The following is a 17,251-nucleotide window of genomic DNA, read 5'->3' on the forward strand; positions in this document are numbered from 1 at the left end:
CATTCACATTTTTGATATGCTGTTATTCCCCCCTTGTTTTTTTTGAGTCTGTTATTTACGGTGGCGTTATCCACCTCTACTGACTTCAGTTTGTCACTATTTAAAATTATTTCTCTCATTTTGGCTAAGAAGTGTGTTGGTTTCTTTTGCTTAAATTTCCTTCAAAGTTTCTTTTTTTAATCCCGTCTATGCATTGTGTGACTTTCTTGGTCCCCTTTGTGTGCTTTTGTGAACTCTTCACTCTAGATGGCACAAAGGCTGCATTCACTTTGCAAGCAGAAGTGGCCCTAAAAAATAGTTTTTTGCCCATATGTGACCCTTATCAATTTTTTTTCTATTTTATTTCAAATTAGTTATTATAGTATTCATATGTGGTCCTAACAAGGATATATACATATCTGCAAATCAATACAAACTTAGTCTACATGGTCATTCGACTTCTACGTCATTGAAATACAACAATCAACAATTCTGTACCAAAGGAGAAGGGACCAGTCAAAGTCAAAAGATGCTACAGTATGAACAACAGTGGTGGAGCTAGTTGGTGGAACAGGAGTGAAATCTTAATGTTATTATGACTTAGTAATGCTTATATTGTCTGTTGTTAGTCTGATGGCAGTAACATTTAAGTTATAATGTAAATAGACCTTGCAAGATAATTGGCTTTTAATCCCCCCCTCTCCACATACAGAGTCAAATTCACATAGATAGATAGATGGTTTAGAACATGCCATTTATCCTCACTTGCACCTTTTTTTCAAAGCTGCTACCTTGATAGAATTATTTCTCCAGTCCGCAAGCCTTTGGGGCATCTCAGTGTGTCACGTTTATGGTCCATGTTTGTCTTTCTTCTCATTTTTCGCTCCCTGTAAATGTCATAACAACATAGACAAGAGTAAAAACAATCAGAGGTAATTTAAGTCATTTGTCAAAGTGACAGGCAACAACGCGGCCCTCCCCTGTTCCCTCACACATTTACAGGAGTGTGCCTTTAATGGCCACAAATTAATAAAGAAGGAATTCATGAATCTCACTCTCTTGGGAGATGTTAGGCGTGATCTTTGAGGAGGATCCGTAGGTAATTACAACGCGCTAATATAATTATGCAAACGGTCTCCAACATGCGAGTAAAGTGGGATTTTACTGGGCAGGGAAGGTTAAAGCTACGGGCATCATGACAGTCCAGATCAAATTCTTTCAGATCAAGCTGATGGCCCAAGAACAAGACAAAATATTTTGTTTCTCACTTGGTTCCAGAAATAATAATAATAATAATAATAATAATAATAATAATAATAATAATAATAATAATAATAATAATAATAATAATAAACAAATCATCAAACCATAAAAATCTCACTTTTCTCACATGCTTGCAGAACCACTTTTTAAGTTCTCATGCAAGTATCAGTGGCTGCGCTTGAAACAATGTGTAACTCCCTTTACAAATGAGGTCTATGAGTAAATTAATCATAGGTGTGATCATGGAGTACTGTTAAATGAGTAATGCCAGTAAGACTCCAAATTGCTCCAGGGTAAAAGCTGCCGAGAGCCCACTCTGTCCTCAAGTGCCCGGACTGTATGGTCTGATTTTGTATCTGATTGAAATAATATGTGAAAACAGTCTTTGGATCAGAACATACCCATCGTTTCCACTGGAATGGCGTATTAGTATATTGGAATTGTTGCACGTTTGAACTCTGAAGAATCAGAGTTGATCTCCATTCATGCATTGCCACGGATGCATCTTTCTTTTTCTGTTTTCAGATGTTTCTACTCACAAAGGGCATTGAACTTTTTCTACTCATTAAAGTCGTGTCTTTGTGAGTTCTGGTCGGGAAACGAAACCCAACCTTAACCTTCTTGTGATTCGCGCCTCCTCCTTTCGGAGCGTTCCGCACAGGGCCATAATTTATGAGTTAGCGAGGCGGCCAGTAATATGCGCCGTGTTTCATAATTCACTGACGGTGCGGCTGTGTGTAAGTGCGAAGCATTGTTCACATGCAGCTTTGTAGTGCGGGATCTAAGTAGGCTTCATATATCAGGTGCAAGGTTTGTGACAGGATAGGACGATAAGATGAGGCCACCTTTACTTATCCTCTGTCTCTCCGGCTTCCTGTGATGTACTGCCTCTGCTCCCCTGCTCTCCCTCATCATTTTCTTTTTTCGCCATCTCCGCCGTCCTCTCTTACTCCTCTCGAGAGCTGCTTTCATGCCGCCCCTTTATCCGGAAGCCGCGGCTAATGTCACACAGCGCTTTCCTGTTTCCTTGTTTTCCGCGGCGGCACGCTTAATGTTTACCTTTGGTTTGGTGGTGTTTGTGCAACCAACTACCTCTTGGGAGAAATGCCATGCTGCTTATTTTGTTCAGGCAATCCAGCTTTTCATTTGGAAGGAAGGGATGAGGTATTTTCGGGGCATTTCCTGCAAAGGGTTAATTCTGCCTGGCGTTCATGTATTCACTCAGTGGCTCCAGTTTCCTCCCACAGTCCAAAGACATGCAGATTATAGGTCAACTGGAAACTCCACAGCGCCCGTAGGTGTGAATGTGTTTGTCAGTCTACATGCATTTGCTGAGAACTGGCATGAGGCGGGCTCAGGAACGCTATGAACTATTCCATTTTATGTACTTCCATGCAATTCTCGAGAGCATGGCTTCCAAGCTGTCTCATGTTTGCCATTATGTTCTCATCAGAAAATTCCATTTCAATGTCAATTCCTGTTTCCTGATGTCCCACTGGCTGTCGCGTCTTTCTGATGTGAGCCTCGCATGCCAGATTGAAACCAGGAAACCTAAAGCAGATCCACCTTCTGGACTTCTGCAGACATATCAAATTAGTTCAGCAAAATCAGCATTTGGGTCGTGTTGTCTGTATTAAAGCTAATACAGACAATACAGTCTGCAGTCTACATCCACAGCAGTCAGCGTAGATACTGGTAGTACCCGCCCACCATTTTCATAGCGATGACATTCGATGTTTCCATCCTCCGACTTATTGATGTATGCCTGTGATCATGACTCAGTTTGTTATATCTCTTCAAATCACCAGCCATCAATCAGGGCGCAGTTATTTACGATTGTTCTCGAGCCCGTCCCTTGTACACGCCCCTCTAATGTGAATGCCCAAAGGGTGTTAAGTGTTATAAATATCGCGGTCGTCTGCATTGTTCACACGGCATGCAAGACACTTCCCGTTGACAAGGCACTGAAGAGAAATGATTCAAATCTCTAAATCACGAGGGAGAATTCGTCCTGAGAGTCTGCATTAATCATTTCAGTTAAATGTGACCTTGTTCCCTGCTGGCAACAGTTTATCGGCAATTAAAGGCCTACCTTACTGAGTTTTCGTTGCGTCATGAAAGAAAGCTTGTATCAGGCTTCTGCATTAAATCAGTTCTGCGTCATTAACATATCTTTTTTCATTTGATTTTTTAAGGGCTTTCTTGAGAGCAGCATTGCCATTGAAAACAAAAACAAACACAGACAACTGGATAAATCATCACGCTGCTCCTGCAACACTGTGGGGAAAATGCTGCACAGTTGCTATGGAATCCTCTGTTGCTAGGCAATGGGTTGATTATCATAGTTTTTATATAAGGGGCAGAGCAGTCTTTTCTTTGCTGTCTGCAATTCTTTCTGTTTTTTTTTTCCCCTCAGAATCTTTGGATTAACATGACAGAGCTCTCCTCAATTCACATCTAATTTTTCAAATTGAGTTTGTTGGTTGTTATAGTGAAGCTCTTATATTAAATGTAAAGATGTAAAGATGTACACTATGAAAAAACACTCCACAGGAGCTTCTTTATGGAGCTCCCGTCAGATTTCATCATACACTGCTATTGAAATAGAAGAAATGAGATGTATTCTTGACTGCGAGCTCCTCCTCCTTCTTGGCACAGTGTAGAGTCAACCCAGATATGCCAAAACTGTTAACCTGGCCCCTAATCTCACTTGCTTTCAAATGCAAATTTATGTTGCTCCATTTATTATATATCAAAGTATTACTAGTAGTCGTCATTATGTGTGTGGTTTGCTGTGTTAAATGTACCCCAAAAATTGCCATTTGTTGTAGGAAGTCCTCCTTTGTGAAAAAACGTTGATAGATTGTAGATTAAGATAGAACATTTTATATATTAAATATACATATATGACCCAAATAATTCATTAATTCATTCATCTTCTATACCCGCTTATTCCTATTCAGGGTCACGGGGGTCTGCTGGAGCCTATCCCAGCTGTCATAGGGTGAAGGCAGGGTGACACCCTGGACGAGTCACCAGTTCATCGCAGGGCCACATAGAAACAGACAACCATTCACACTCACATGCACACCTACGGACAATTTAGAATGTTCAATTGACCTCACATGCATGTTTTTGGAGTGTGGGAGGATCCATGCATACACAGGGAGAACATGCAAACTCCACACAGAAAGGTCCCAGGTCCGGGCCCCGGAATCAAACCCACGACCTTCTTGCTGTGAGGCAGCAGCGCTAACCACTGCGCCACCGTGTCACCCATAACCCAAATAATACATACAAAATAAATTAAATCCAACAAAAAATGTCTGTTAAATCCTACTTTAAATCAAAGTTACAACTGTGTGCTTCTTTGGGGGAAAAAAATAGGTTTGTCAAACAGTTGAATGATCAATGCAAAGTAGGATTAGGTACAAGATTGGTTTTCGTGTATGTATGTTTCGTGTATGTAACTCTACATATATGCATATGTATACATATGTGTGTGTATGTAGTTACAGTATGTAAGTCTACATATATACATACATACATACATAAATACATGCATACATACATACATGCATACATGCACATATATATATATCTATATATATATATATATATATATATATATATATATATATATATATATATATATATATATATATGTATATATATATATATATATATATATATATACACATATATAAAAATATGCATAATGTATGCAATTATAAGTGGACGGTAAAAAGTTTGGCTGACATTGACAGTCTTTAATGGATGCTGTGATTTTTGTTTATTTGGCAAGTCGCCACCTGCTCACACTCAGACATACAGAGAGATACTCCATAAACTATAAACTTCTACCCATTAAGGCTTTACACTGTACCCATGCAAATGTGGCCTGTAGACTCTATATCCGTTCAATTCTGATCTTGGGCCCAGAATGATTTGTTTGTTCAAACACTGTGGGCCTGGGATTGCCTGTTCATCCCCTCCCGGAATTCCAATGATGTGATCACTACTGTAAATGCAAAACTAAGCAAACCTCACAGTTGTTTGTTTTTGTTTTCTGCATGTCAGTTTGTGTGATGTTGCGGGAAGGGCGCTTCTTGGGATTGGTTTTGGTTGGTGCTTAATGAAAGTCCTGAAAGACTCGAAGACCAATGAACTCTGATCATTTCTCTTCGGAATCAGCATCTCAAAGCAAAACTGTTGCAAGATGATGAGGGATGATGAACCAAATGTTTCTCAAATTTTGGCTTCAAGAATGTTTAAAGATTGTGCATACCGTTATCAAAACGTTCAACAATACCCACAACTTTTACCTGTTTTACAGACCAAACAAGCCTGCAGGGATTTAAGGTATTTATGTGCCCCCAACTTATACCCCCAAGTTAAGAGGCTAAATGTGGAGCTGAACTAAACTTGTCTTATTAAAAGTTGGGGAAACATCTTTTAATCTAATGACCATTCTGTAGAACTGGCATGTCAACTTCTATTGTTTTGATGAGATCCACCACCACTGAGGAGAATGTTATATAGGGCAGCGTCACTGCTCACCACGTCAGCGCTAGTAGCTCGTCTGCCCTGTGGCTAGACAAGACTGTCAGACTGGAAACCAAAAGTGGCAACACATTGTTGGCGTTTCGAAGACAGCCTACATAGATAATGAGCAGAGTCTCAATTTACAAGAGTGTCATTGAGTCCTTAATATAGAATAAACACACTGAAATGCGTAGTGAGTGACTTTCGGTACTCCTGAAGTTACTCAAACAACAACCAACATCATGACCTAATTCTCAAACCACTCTGCCGCCTACGTAGATCTACTGTCCAGCAAACAAACAGTCTAAACATCGCAATGACGGTGCGGTCGCAGGCAATAATTACTGCTTCAAGGTCTAGTTTGTCAACTTTGCTTGCTATTTTGGACAAGTAATTGCACTGCACCTTTCTACCACTGGTGGCCACCATCATGATGCCAATGGACAATGGCGGTGGCCCTGCCCTGTAGCGAAACAGAGGTTTTAGTGCAAGTGTGGATGACCACATTTTTATTTTTTTTTAATCAGAACTGGACAATGATTCCTCAGTCAAAGAAGAACAAAGAACAGTGGCTGTTCCATTCCCCAGCCTGACTTTGGAAAGAGTTTAGTGACAAATGCCACTGTACCCACCAATAGGAAGCGTTGTGTTGTCAGGAAAAAACTCAACCGAAATAACTGAAATATATGATTCCCCTTACTGATTGAAAATGTACTGAATATAGTGAGGGGACATCCAATTGAATGGTGAATAATTGTAATGACAAATGGCAAAAGGTAAGTACTCTACATGGTTTGTCTTGGTAATATAGTGAAAACTGGAGTAAATAATCCATAAACTATGTATGATTGACTCATTTTAAGGTGAGATTCATTATCCATCCATCAACCATCCATCCTCTATTCCCGCTTACTTCTGCACTCAGGATTGCTGGGGTCTGCTGGAAACTATCCCAACTGTCATGGGGCAAAGCCCATGGTAAACCCTGGACAATTCGCCAGTTTGTCACAGGTCCACATCGAAAGACATACAGAAAAAGAAAAAAGACATACAACCATTCACACTCATGCACACCCTTCGACAATCAAGAGTTCGCAATTCGCCTCACATGCATGTTTTTGGAGTGTGGGAGGAAGCCGGAGAACCCGGACAGAATCCACGCAGACACAGGGAGAACATGCAAACTCCGCACAGAAATGACCCAGGCCCAGGATCAAGTCCACAACCTTGTTAAATTGTGAGATCAGCAGAGTGCAAGTCCAAAATTGTTGCAGTTCGATATCTTAAAGTCTCATAGGTTGAAAGATAACTTGTAGGTTTCAGTTTAATGACATAACCTGTTGCCTCTGTAAACTAGGCAAGTGACGTGCTAAAGTTGTTAATCAATTCACTTTACATTTGGATCTGGGGTTGATTCAGACAATGGCCGGCAGAGCGATTCTCAGCCCTGGTGTGGATTGGTGGGTTCCAGTACACACTGTTTCTCTGATATTGTACTGTGTCCAGTAGTCTCTCAGAGGTTGAGAGCTGTTTTATTGGCACATTGGCATGATATCACATTTAAAACCAGAACGGAATCAGAAATAGATTTAAAAGTTTTCCCTTTTTTGTCCCTGGTGATTTTACAATCTTTTCGCCTCACCCCATATCTGTCTATTGTGTGAACTGAGGATAGGCAGATAACAAATGACTCTTGTTATCACCGTTCTCGTCACTTCCTTGTATTTTTAAACCAACTTCCACGCAGGTGGGGAAAAAACATCTTTGACAGCATTTGAAACGCTTGTTGGTGAATAAAGGAGGGGAGATTATTTAAAGATGAAAAGGTGCGTTGCTTTTTTTTTTAAGGAAGAGTTGTTCTATCAACTTGTGAAGTGCAAGCGCAGGTAGCGGTTTTATTTTGAGCGAGCCTCGGTGACAAAGCGAGCTCCTCTTTCCCACTAAGGGAGGGTCAAAGTATGCAAGGAGAGCGGGAAGCTGACGGGGACAGAGATTGAGTCCTTTCTGTTTTTATCTCTGAACCAATGTACTTTGGCATCTCTGGGGGAAACTGTCACCGGTTGCCTTCACGACCGCCATGGAAGAAGCCCTACTTTTGCCTTTTTTAAAGAAACAGTTGAGGTCTGGGGATATGACAAAAATGTAGGGCATTTGGTGAAGTGTGAGGGGTGGGCGGCGGGGGAGAGAAAATAGGATTACGGAATATAAGTGAGAGGATAGATGGACCCTGTTCAGCCATGTGATTTGCTAGTTAATATTTCAGCACCAGTACTGGACATAGGAACATCATCATCGATTAATATCTCCGGGAAAGGGCCCCCAAAGGAAGCATTACCTATTATTTAGAGGAATCAGGGTTCACCTCAGGGGTGGTGACTGATTTGGTCCAGTTCCACACCAAGATTTTATTTCCGTTGTCTTATAAACGTATCCTGGTCAACATCCCCCCCCAGATGGCACATTGGCTGTGTGCTGAGCGAAGTCCGCCGTAACTGTATACCACCACATACGTGCAGAGTGGTATAGTACATAGTGTATATTTTTGTGAGATGTGGCAGCAGTGAAGGCGGACAAAAATGTACAAGCTGCGTGAAACTGAGAACCAGTCTGCAGGAAATCTGCTATATGCTATCGATCTGCATAAACCTACGAAAGATGATCATAGTTTGGACCACAACGTGGCGGAGCCCCACCCTGCTCTGCAAACCTCTCTTTGGCCCAGCCACTGCCTCCATCACAGAGGAACACAAATTCCTCTTGGGATACTCTCCTGTGACCCTGTGCACAAGAGGAAGCGACTATAGATAATGAATGGATGGGTGGGCATTGCCAAGGTTGTTTCGCTCCACACCTGGTGCTACATAGTTCACACCTGGCCCAACTAAAAACAGAAAAGTGAAAACCAATCTTGGGTTCAAATCAGTGCCACTGAACAAGGCAGGTGTGAAAGGACCCTGACGAACACTGACAGCTCCGTTTGAGCCGCGGCATATTTTTAACCATAGCCGATAAAAGAAAGATAGGCGCCGCCTTTTTATACACCCAGACTCTTCATTTTAGGGGTTGTGAAGGTATTTGGACAGATGAGGGTCACATTAGCAATTCAAAACTCCCAACTGGTCTCTGAACTGTGCAAGTCTGCAACCTATAAACAACGTCATATTGCTTTTGCTAGCTGTCAAGATCTAATGACCACTATTGTTTTTGCACTTCAAAGTTTTTCTATTTTGAGATTATTCCAGAAGTCATTGGTTTATTTTGGTCAGACAGAATCTACACTCACAAGTCACCTTATTTAAGATGTGAACATAAACCTGTCCTGCATACTTTCCTTAGCTCCAGCAGTTTTCAGTTCAACATTTGCCTTGTCATAATTTCACTACATTTTTACTATTCAACCAAATGCAGGCAAAAAATCTCAAAAAAAAAATAAATTGAATTAAAGGTTGAGATATGCACGCACAGAGAACAGGCTGCACCGACGTGGCATTTGTGCAGCATCGGCAGCGACAATGAAGCGGAGAATAAAGAAAGTGTAAATGACTGCAAGACAATGACACGCATGATGAGGTTCATGTTGCCGTGCATCTGTGTTTTCGCCTGTGTTTATGATCCTTATGCAAATGCCTGTTCCACTGTACCACCACAGGACATAATCTGAATGTACTGATTCAGCACCGCCACATGAACCAATCACTGAACTGTTTCTGCTTTTCTGTTTTCTATGTCAGCAATTCGTTCGCATCGTCCGTGGGGTGATCATGTTCACTGGCGCAATACATGCGCACGAGCGCGTGTGTGTGTGTGGAAGGGGAGGTCTTGGTTGTGGATTGAAGAAGGAGGGAAGGGACTGGGTTGATGAGGTTGGCAGCAGGACTAGAGTAAGAATTTGTGAAAATAAGTCGGAGAGAATCTCTGACAATCAGATCTATTATCTTTTTTTTTTTTTTAAAAGTGCCGTGTCAGGCAGTGGGCGCCAATCACTTCTTTTTTTTACGAATAAAGTAGGTAGAAAGATAAAGGTAAAGTAATACAAGTGCCTTATATCCAGTCCCAAGCCAAATCTTGCCTGAAGGAGTGATTATCTGAAGCTTGATCTTCTCTGTTAAAATGGTAGTTGTTTGTGTTAAGTAGATATTTAAAAATTAACCAACATGCCAAATGGACGATTTCTTTGGACTGCACATGCAATCAAGTTGAATGTTATTGAAAGAGCTTTGATAAAGTATGCACTGTTTACAGCACTTGAAAAAATGCTTTAGACTGGAGGTTGGCAAGAGGTGTCATCATACTTAATAATACAGAAACAAAATCTGTTGGTCAATTGTGTTTTGATGCAGAGGAATAACAATGAGACCGTGATAATGCTCTGGAATAACATGATCTTAGTTTTCTTACTATTGGAGTGTTTTGTTTTTGGTTTGGTGGTTTTTCTACTGTAAGAAAAACAAGTCAACGCAAGTTGAGTGAGCGCTTGAGTGAGTGTGTGTCCTGAATGTGGACACTTATGGGCACTGGTGATGGATAATCCTTGTAAACTAGAGCACGTGTGAATATTTAAGTGAGCTAAGTGTTTCGTTGTCATGTAAGGGAGTCAATGCACAGAGCTGTTTACATGTCCGAGGTGTATACTGTGTACCGTGATCATGTAAATGAGGCCCACTTTGCTCTTCCTGTTCCTTTACAGGGATCGCCAGTGTGGAAATTAGTATGGATGAGTGCACGACTTTTCTTGTTTTCTTGTTCCGTAAGCCCTTAAGAGCGACTGATCCATACTTTGTGCTGCACACACATTTTCTGAGGACAAACAATAACAGGCTTAAATTTGCTTTGTCACTGGCTTAATGTATGCTGCAGTATAGGATTATGTTTGTTTGTTTTTTTTGTTTTTTAACGCTGTGATTACTTTAAAAATGCCATTTTCGTCTTGTAGCTGAATATAGACGTACAGCACGTACCTTGCAAATCTGACGTCACTGAACCTGGAAGACTATAATCTGATTCTTCATACCTGAACTGAAAATGTACCACTTGCTCCAGTCACTCCTCTTTTTCACCTCCTCCTCCTTTAAGTGAGACGTGATTGAAATGTAAATGTATGCCCCGAGGGCTGTTCATGCTTTAAACTATTCCTATTTTCATATAAATTTTATGTTATTAATGATCATTGATCATGATCATTTTTAATGATCACAACAGAAGTAGATAGTGGCGTCAAGATAACTGTAGCAACAATTCCATACAGTGATTTCCCTGCGAGGAGAATCTCTTTATCATTATAGTTATTATTTCTTTTGGTGAACAATGTGTCTGTTTGTTGTTACTGTATATAAGTAAATGTCACCTATAACAGCCGGTGCTATGGCATCTTTGTTTTTGGAAATGCCCTCTTCACCTACCCATTTTAAGATTTTCAATGGGCTTTTAATTTAATGAAATACACCTTGAAGCTGTTATGCTAGCTATAGCCATCCACATTAGCCTAACACTTCATTTCTGCCATATCTTGAGCACAGGATGTGTGTTTAGCCACGGATTATTTTTGTGGAGATCTCTTTAATCTGTTTTCAATCTGTCTTCTTTTCTGTTCTGTTCTCCTCAGGTCCTCCTGTCATTGTAGGAATGAGCATCAACATAGCAAGCATCGACTCCATTTCAGAAGTAAACATGGTATGTAAAAAAAAAAAAAAAAAAGACAAGAAAAGTGTTTATATCTTCCCTGCCGTTAAAATTGGCCCGTTTCATCACTGCACAACTCGTCGGTGCAAAAGAAGAGCTTCGACCGTGAGCACGTAACGAGGAGCTTCACGCTTATCTACACACCTCCAGGCGAGCGCCCAGCCAACCAGTGCAGCAACACATACATGAGCCTTCGTCGGCTTCCCACCCACAAACTAGGCCAGTTATCATCGCCGGCCTGAGTGATCGAGCCAGACAAGAACTACCGCTACATGTTGAGCGTGCCTGCCTGCCTGTGTGCGTGCGTGTTGTGTTGTGTTGTGTTGTGTTGACGGGCGACAATTTAACACTAACTCCGCAGAAGGAAAGCTGTGGCTTTTCTCGCCGAAGCTCAAAAGTGACGGTTTGTTGATGTTTGTTTGTTTGTTTTTTCTGTCACGGACGACTGCTAATTTCTTTTTCGCGCTCTGTTCGCACGTATTCTTCCGCCGTGGCCACAGTCAGAAGGGCAAGCCGAGCAGTGAACAAGGCAATATGGCCGTTGTCTGAGCGGTGACGTCATCCTGTCTCTCAGCACTTTATTTATCCAGTGCGGCACGACACTGTCACTCGCCGTGCCGCTCTCTCCTCCCGGGCGTCACAGACGGCTCCTCTTTGTTTGCTGCCTCGCTTCATTCGCTGGTTTGTGTTCCGTTTTTTTCCTGTGGATGATTAAATGATTGTTAACCATTAACCAAAAAAAGCTGTTGTTAAATACATGTTGAAATTACTGTTCATACAACAGCATACAAATATACCTACATAGCCATGCTTTTTTACCTCGTAACACAGGGAGGTCTAAATAGTATTGTAAACGGACCAGTGCTTAGAACCAGTGCAGCATTCAATTAATTTCTGTTATTTTGAGATCCAGGCCGCAGAGACGTCAGCCTCTTCTCAACAACATCAACTCTGTATCGTAATGTTATATTATTATCTCATATTGTGGTGTGTGGACCAGCTTTTTGTCTGCTCATTGCATGTAGTTTGTGTATTTGATGAGTTTTGAGGGAGGGAGACCTGCACCGTTCACCTCCATTTCGTTGGCTGAGAAGTCTCCGCTCCCCCGCCCTCCTCCCACCTCCGCCAAACCTCAAAACAACATGCACTGATGAAAGGGAATGTACCTACTCACGTGCCAAAATGTTGAACTATCCATTTAACTGGTGTGAAATCAGGCAACAGCCAAAGAAAGTGTCTACATTCAGAAACACGAGGAGCCATGTAATCTTCCTGAAAAAAGAGAGCATGTTCATTAAGCTCTGCTCTTTCTGCAAAGTGCACGATGCTTAAGACCATGCTATAGTGTCGGCCAAACCAAGCCAATATGTGTATCTCTCATGAATCAGCCTGTACACTGGAGTCCTGTGACCAGAGGGGCAATGATGCATTAGCTGTCAGACCGTATATCTCCACTCGAGCACTCTTTCAGTTACTACAGCAATACTGGAGTACTAGCACAGCTGTATTTATGGGTTTGCTTTCCTCACTGTATTTAACAGTTTTTGCTCATTTCTTGATGCATTTGTCTTTGTCCACAGTGCTTATTCTTATTTTTTTTTTTTTCATTTCAATAGAGTCAGCTGCAACATGTACAAAAGGATCATGTTCAATTCTCTCTTTGCTCACGCTAACGCGATACTATTTGCCCTCCACATTGTAGATTTTGCCATGTCACCATCTGATACATTCTAACAGCAGTGATTTTGTGGTAATTTAATCCCTCATTTCTTGTTTTGTTTTGTTTTTCCTCCCATCAGGACTACACCATCACAATGTATTTCCAGCAGAGCTGGCGGGATAAGCGTCTGGCCTACGGTGAGCTGAAACTCAACCTGACTCTGGACAACCGTGTTGCAGACCAGCTGTGGCTCCCGGACACCTACTTCCTTAACGACAAGAAGTCCTTCCTCCACGGCGTGACGGTGAAGAACCGAATGATCCGGCTCCACCCTGATGGCACCGTCTTATACGGGCTGAGGTAAAAACCTTTGTTTCTCATATGTGCATGTATCTGTTCAGTATATGTCTTAAATATTTGACATGCATTGCATTTTGGTGCTGAGCAGCAAAAAAAAAAAGAATAGCAACGTGGAAGAACACCCAGTAAGGGATTCTAAACGAATGCATATTTTTGGATGCATCATATTAGCCCCGCCCTGTTTACTCTTTTGCGTGCGTGCAGCGAGATTCCGGAAAAAGAAATACAGTATGTTATAGGAAAAGGACGGATGGATTTTTCTTGTTTAATAATTCTACTTTTGGAAAGACTCAATAATGCAAGGAGGTGAAGCCTTTGGTGAAAGAAATAACTCTGAATATAAAGGGGGAAAAAATGTTCCATCCATGCTGCAATAGGATTTACCCGTCCCTGACCCGTAGATAAAATAAGTGCAATGGGTCGCTACTTTTCGCAGCGTAATTCATTAAAGAAACGGTAGTTTGACAGGGGCACAAAAAGCTAGGAACATGTTTTGTTCGGTAATGAAAGGAAATGCCAGCGACAAGAAAGATCACATGCAATAATGAATAATTAATGTAGAAATCAGTATTCAGAAACCCTGAATTCTGAATTGGTGCTGACACAAAGAGAGATAAGATGGCAAAACTCTTTTTCCCCCTCCAAAGACTTTTCATAAGGTGTCGTCTTTATAGAAATGCGGTCTGATTCCTGCTGAGGAATATCACTGCAAACATCTGCTGCCTAAATAAACCGAAAGGCTTGTTTTCACTCCTGTAAATGGACGTCTTGAAGCAGCTTGGTTTGGCACAGCCACGAAGAGGGTCAGGAGATGATTGAAGGAACGCCCTTATAATCTCCATCCAATGTAGCCACGTTGCAGAGATGTCTGAAATCTCTCCCGTCCGCCTCGTCAGTCTCCAGCCTAAAGTGTCTTCAGTCAGTCTTAGCATTGGTTGAGCTAACTAGTGAGCGTCCTTTAAGTTTTGACAGAGTTGGATAGTGAATGCTGCAGGCCGTCCTTAAAATCCACCGGAGAGGACAAAGAAGAAACTGAGCAAGTGACTGCGAGCCGCGCTGCAGCAAATGAGATTAGCGCGGACGCTGCTGTGGCGGCAGTTTTATCACAACTGCTTTGCATTTGTACGTTGAAAGAGGGAGAAATAATGGCACTGCAGGCTTTTCGAAGGGGCACTGTTTTGTTTTTGTTTTTTTGTTTTTGCCAAGATTTTAGTCGTGGCATTAAAACAAATCACAGCTCACCACAGGGCGGTGACGGGCATCCATGAGCCCTGAATGAGTAGTTCAAAACTCAACAGTCGTTTTGTTGATGCGTGAGCCGTGACTCCTCGTCTCAATAGCGTCACCACTGTGCGATTACTATTGTTGCTGTATCTTAATGTTCTGTATTAGTCTTGTGGGAATATGTTAACTCAAGTCACTACAAGGAATCAAGTTTCCCACCATTAACGGCCATCTTATGTCAGCTCTTACAAGAACCAGAAGCCTCAACCTGTAGCTGCCCGGTTCAACTGGCAGTAAAAATTTGAATTGGTCGGTCTTGAATGTGAATCAAAGTTAATTGTTTGCCTTTTACATTTCCTTTTACAAACCTTTTCCACCGACTCTTTTAGAGTCCTATGTAAACGAATCAGGCTTAGGAACCATTCCATTTGGTTTCTCGAGGTACCATCGTCCTCCCGTGGAAGAACAATTGTCTGTGTTGCTTGTGTGTGATTTTATTGGTGTGCATGTGAACCACATGAAGTGGGCTAAGACAAAGGAATTGCACGGCAAAATCCTAGCACCTTCTTCGGCTGATCCAAAGAATAAAGAATGAAATAACTGCACCCCATAAATGATGTGTGAGCCCCACGCCCTCCCCCCCTGCACTAGATTTCTGTAAAAGTGGGCACAAGCATCGTCGAAATGGACCAGTGCCAGGAGAAAATGGCATTACACCTGTATTGGCACCTCCGCCTGCTTTTGTGCCTGCATGAATCAGAAAGCTGTTGCTATAGGAACACAAGCATCAGCCGTTCCGCTAACGTCTCATCTTCAAGCGCACTGCACAGGGCGCGTTTACCGTCGCCATCAGCCACTGCAGAAGGCAGAAGGCAGATGGCGTCAAGCCTTTGCTGCCCACCACCATTTTTTATTTTCTTTTTTTCTTTTTTGTATCGTCCATTTCCGTGCTCATGGTAACCCCCGAGTGGTGCATAAAACCACACGCCGTGGTAATTTAAGGACCTTTGGCGAGCCTGACACACTGACAGAACACCTCATATTTGTGTTTGACTTTCTGCGGATGGCTGCAGAAAGATTTTCTCTTCCTTCTCACAAGATTGGATGTGATGTTCACACTCCTGCTGTATCCCAGCCATTTTAGGGTGAAGGCTTCCCGTATGAATCCATCCCTCACGCTCGAGCGCAGAGAGATGCAAACTATGAACAATGAAATTACACACCTCCCTGGACCTTGCGCTGTGCTGGTGCCTATTTTCTCACTGTGAAATTTGCTGGTACTGATGTTTGTCCTTTTTCACAGCCCTTTATCATAATTTCCATCGTGTCATTTGTGGTGAAACTAAGCATGTCTGAAATGATAAACCAGGTGCAGATGAAGGATCTTTTTGAAGCCAGTGAAATAACATAGATGTATTAAAGTAGAAGCATAAATAACACAACAACACTGTGCTGAGTGCCCCAGCTGTCGGCTAAAGACAACAGATTTTGCGCAGGCTCATAAAAACAGCATTGGAAAAATGCAAGCAAGCATCTGATGCGCTCAGCAGGACCTGTGCAATTAACTTTGTTTTTACTATTTTATTTTTAATTCTTGAGTGCCCCAGGTAATATTGTAAGCAAGGAGCGCTTATTACACGCTTCAATTTTGAGATCCCTAAAACTGAGATGCACCAGAGGAATATATTGTTGCACCTGAGCATTCTCCTTGCAATCTTTTTGAGAACTGGATAGGAACTGACCTGATGAGTCACAATTTCTGCAGCAGCATTTGGACAGAAGGGTCAGAACATGATTTTAAGCAGCATGAAAACATGGCCTTGTATCAGTGGTTCAGATTGGTGACAGCGAGAGTTATTTACCTGAAGCGCTTTGGGCCGCTCAGTGCCAGCTGGGTGTGCACAAATAAATAAATAAAGAGCACAGCCTTTGGGTAATATCACTGAACATTGAAGGGATTCTATAATCAGCTTCTATCCAGGTAAGAGCAAGTTTGGGATGTGACGACACGCTGATGTAAGACCAAACAAATCAGCAGCCACTGCCTGCTGCCATCGTTCCAATGCGGTCCAGAATTACTGGGCTAACTTTATCAGCATCATCTTGAATGTATGCAGCTTTGCAATGTGATTGCAGAGACTTTTCGCAGCAGTTTTTACATCAATACACGTCTACATACAGTTAGCTGTAGCTCGCACCATATGGAAAGGAGGCCATGAACGTGCACGTAAGCTGGCCCACGTGCTGTCACGGGGAGTGACAGATGAAAGACGGAGGAACATAGCGCAGCCCACCTCCCAACTCCCCTTCCAACGGCACGCTGTTTGAGAACCTCGCTCAGTCTGTGATCTGCACCGACGGAAGCTGTAATAGCGCTGGTGATCGCACCTGATGCAAAAGCTATCGAGCAGGGCGGCGTGTGAAGACCGTGCGATTCCACACATTGATAGAGGGAGTCAGCGTCAGTGGAAAAGTGTCTAGCCGTGTGTGTGTCTGTTGCAGTGCGTTTGTCCTGCTTGCCAATGAGTTGAGAGACTGTGT

The 17,251-nt window shown here is 42.2% G+C and overlaps 1 protein-coding gene across 2 annotated transcripts in view; it reads left to right on the plus strand.

The window, feature by feature from the left end:
* The window catches only part of gabrb4 (gamma-aminobutyric acid type A receptor subunit beta4), a 47,443-nt gene that overhangs the window by 14,805 nt on the left and 15,387 nt on the right, over positions 1-17,251 (plus strand). For both annotated transcript variants that reach the window (XM_076020246.1, XM_076020247.1), the window contains exons 3-4: positions 11,390-11,457; positions 13,266-13,486. In XM_076020246.1, coding sequence (XP_075876361.1) covers positions 11,390-11,457; positions 13,266-13,486 — 289 coding nt within the window. The remainder of the gene's footprint in view (positions 1-11,389; positions 11,458-13,265; positions 13,487-17,251) is intronic.

This window comes from Nelusetta ayraudi, unplaced genomic scaffold (assembly GCF_046127955.1).
Source record: "Nelusetta ayraudi isolate G7.1 ecotype Tasmania unplaced genomic scaffold, CSIRO-AGI_Nayr_v1 ptg000011l, whole genome shotgun sequence".
Lineage (NCBI taxonomy): Eukaryota > Metazoa > Chordata > Actinopteri > Tetraodontiformes > Monacanthidae > Nelusetta > Nelusetta ayraudi.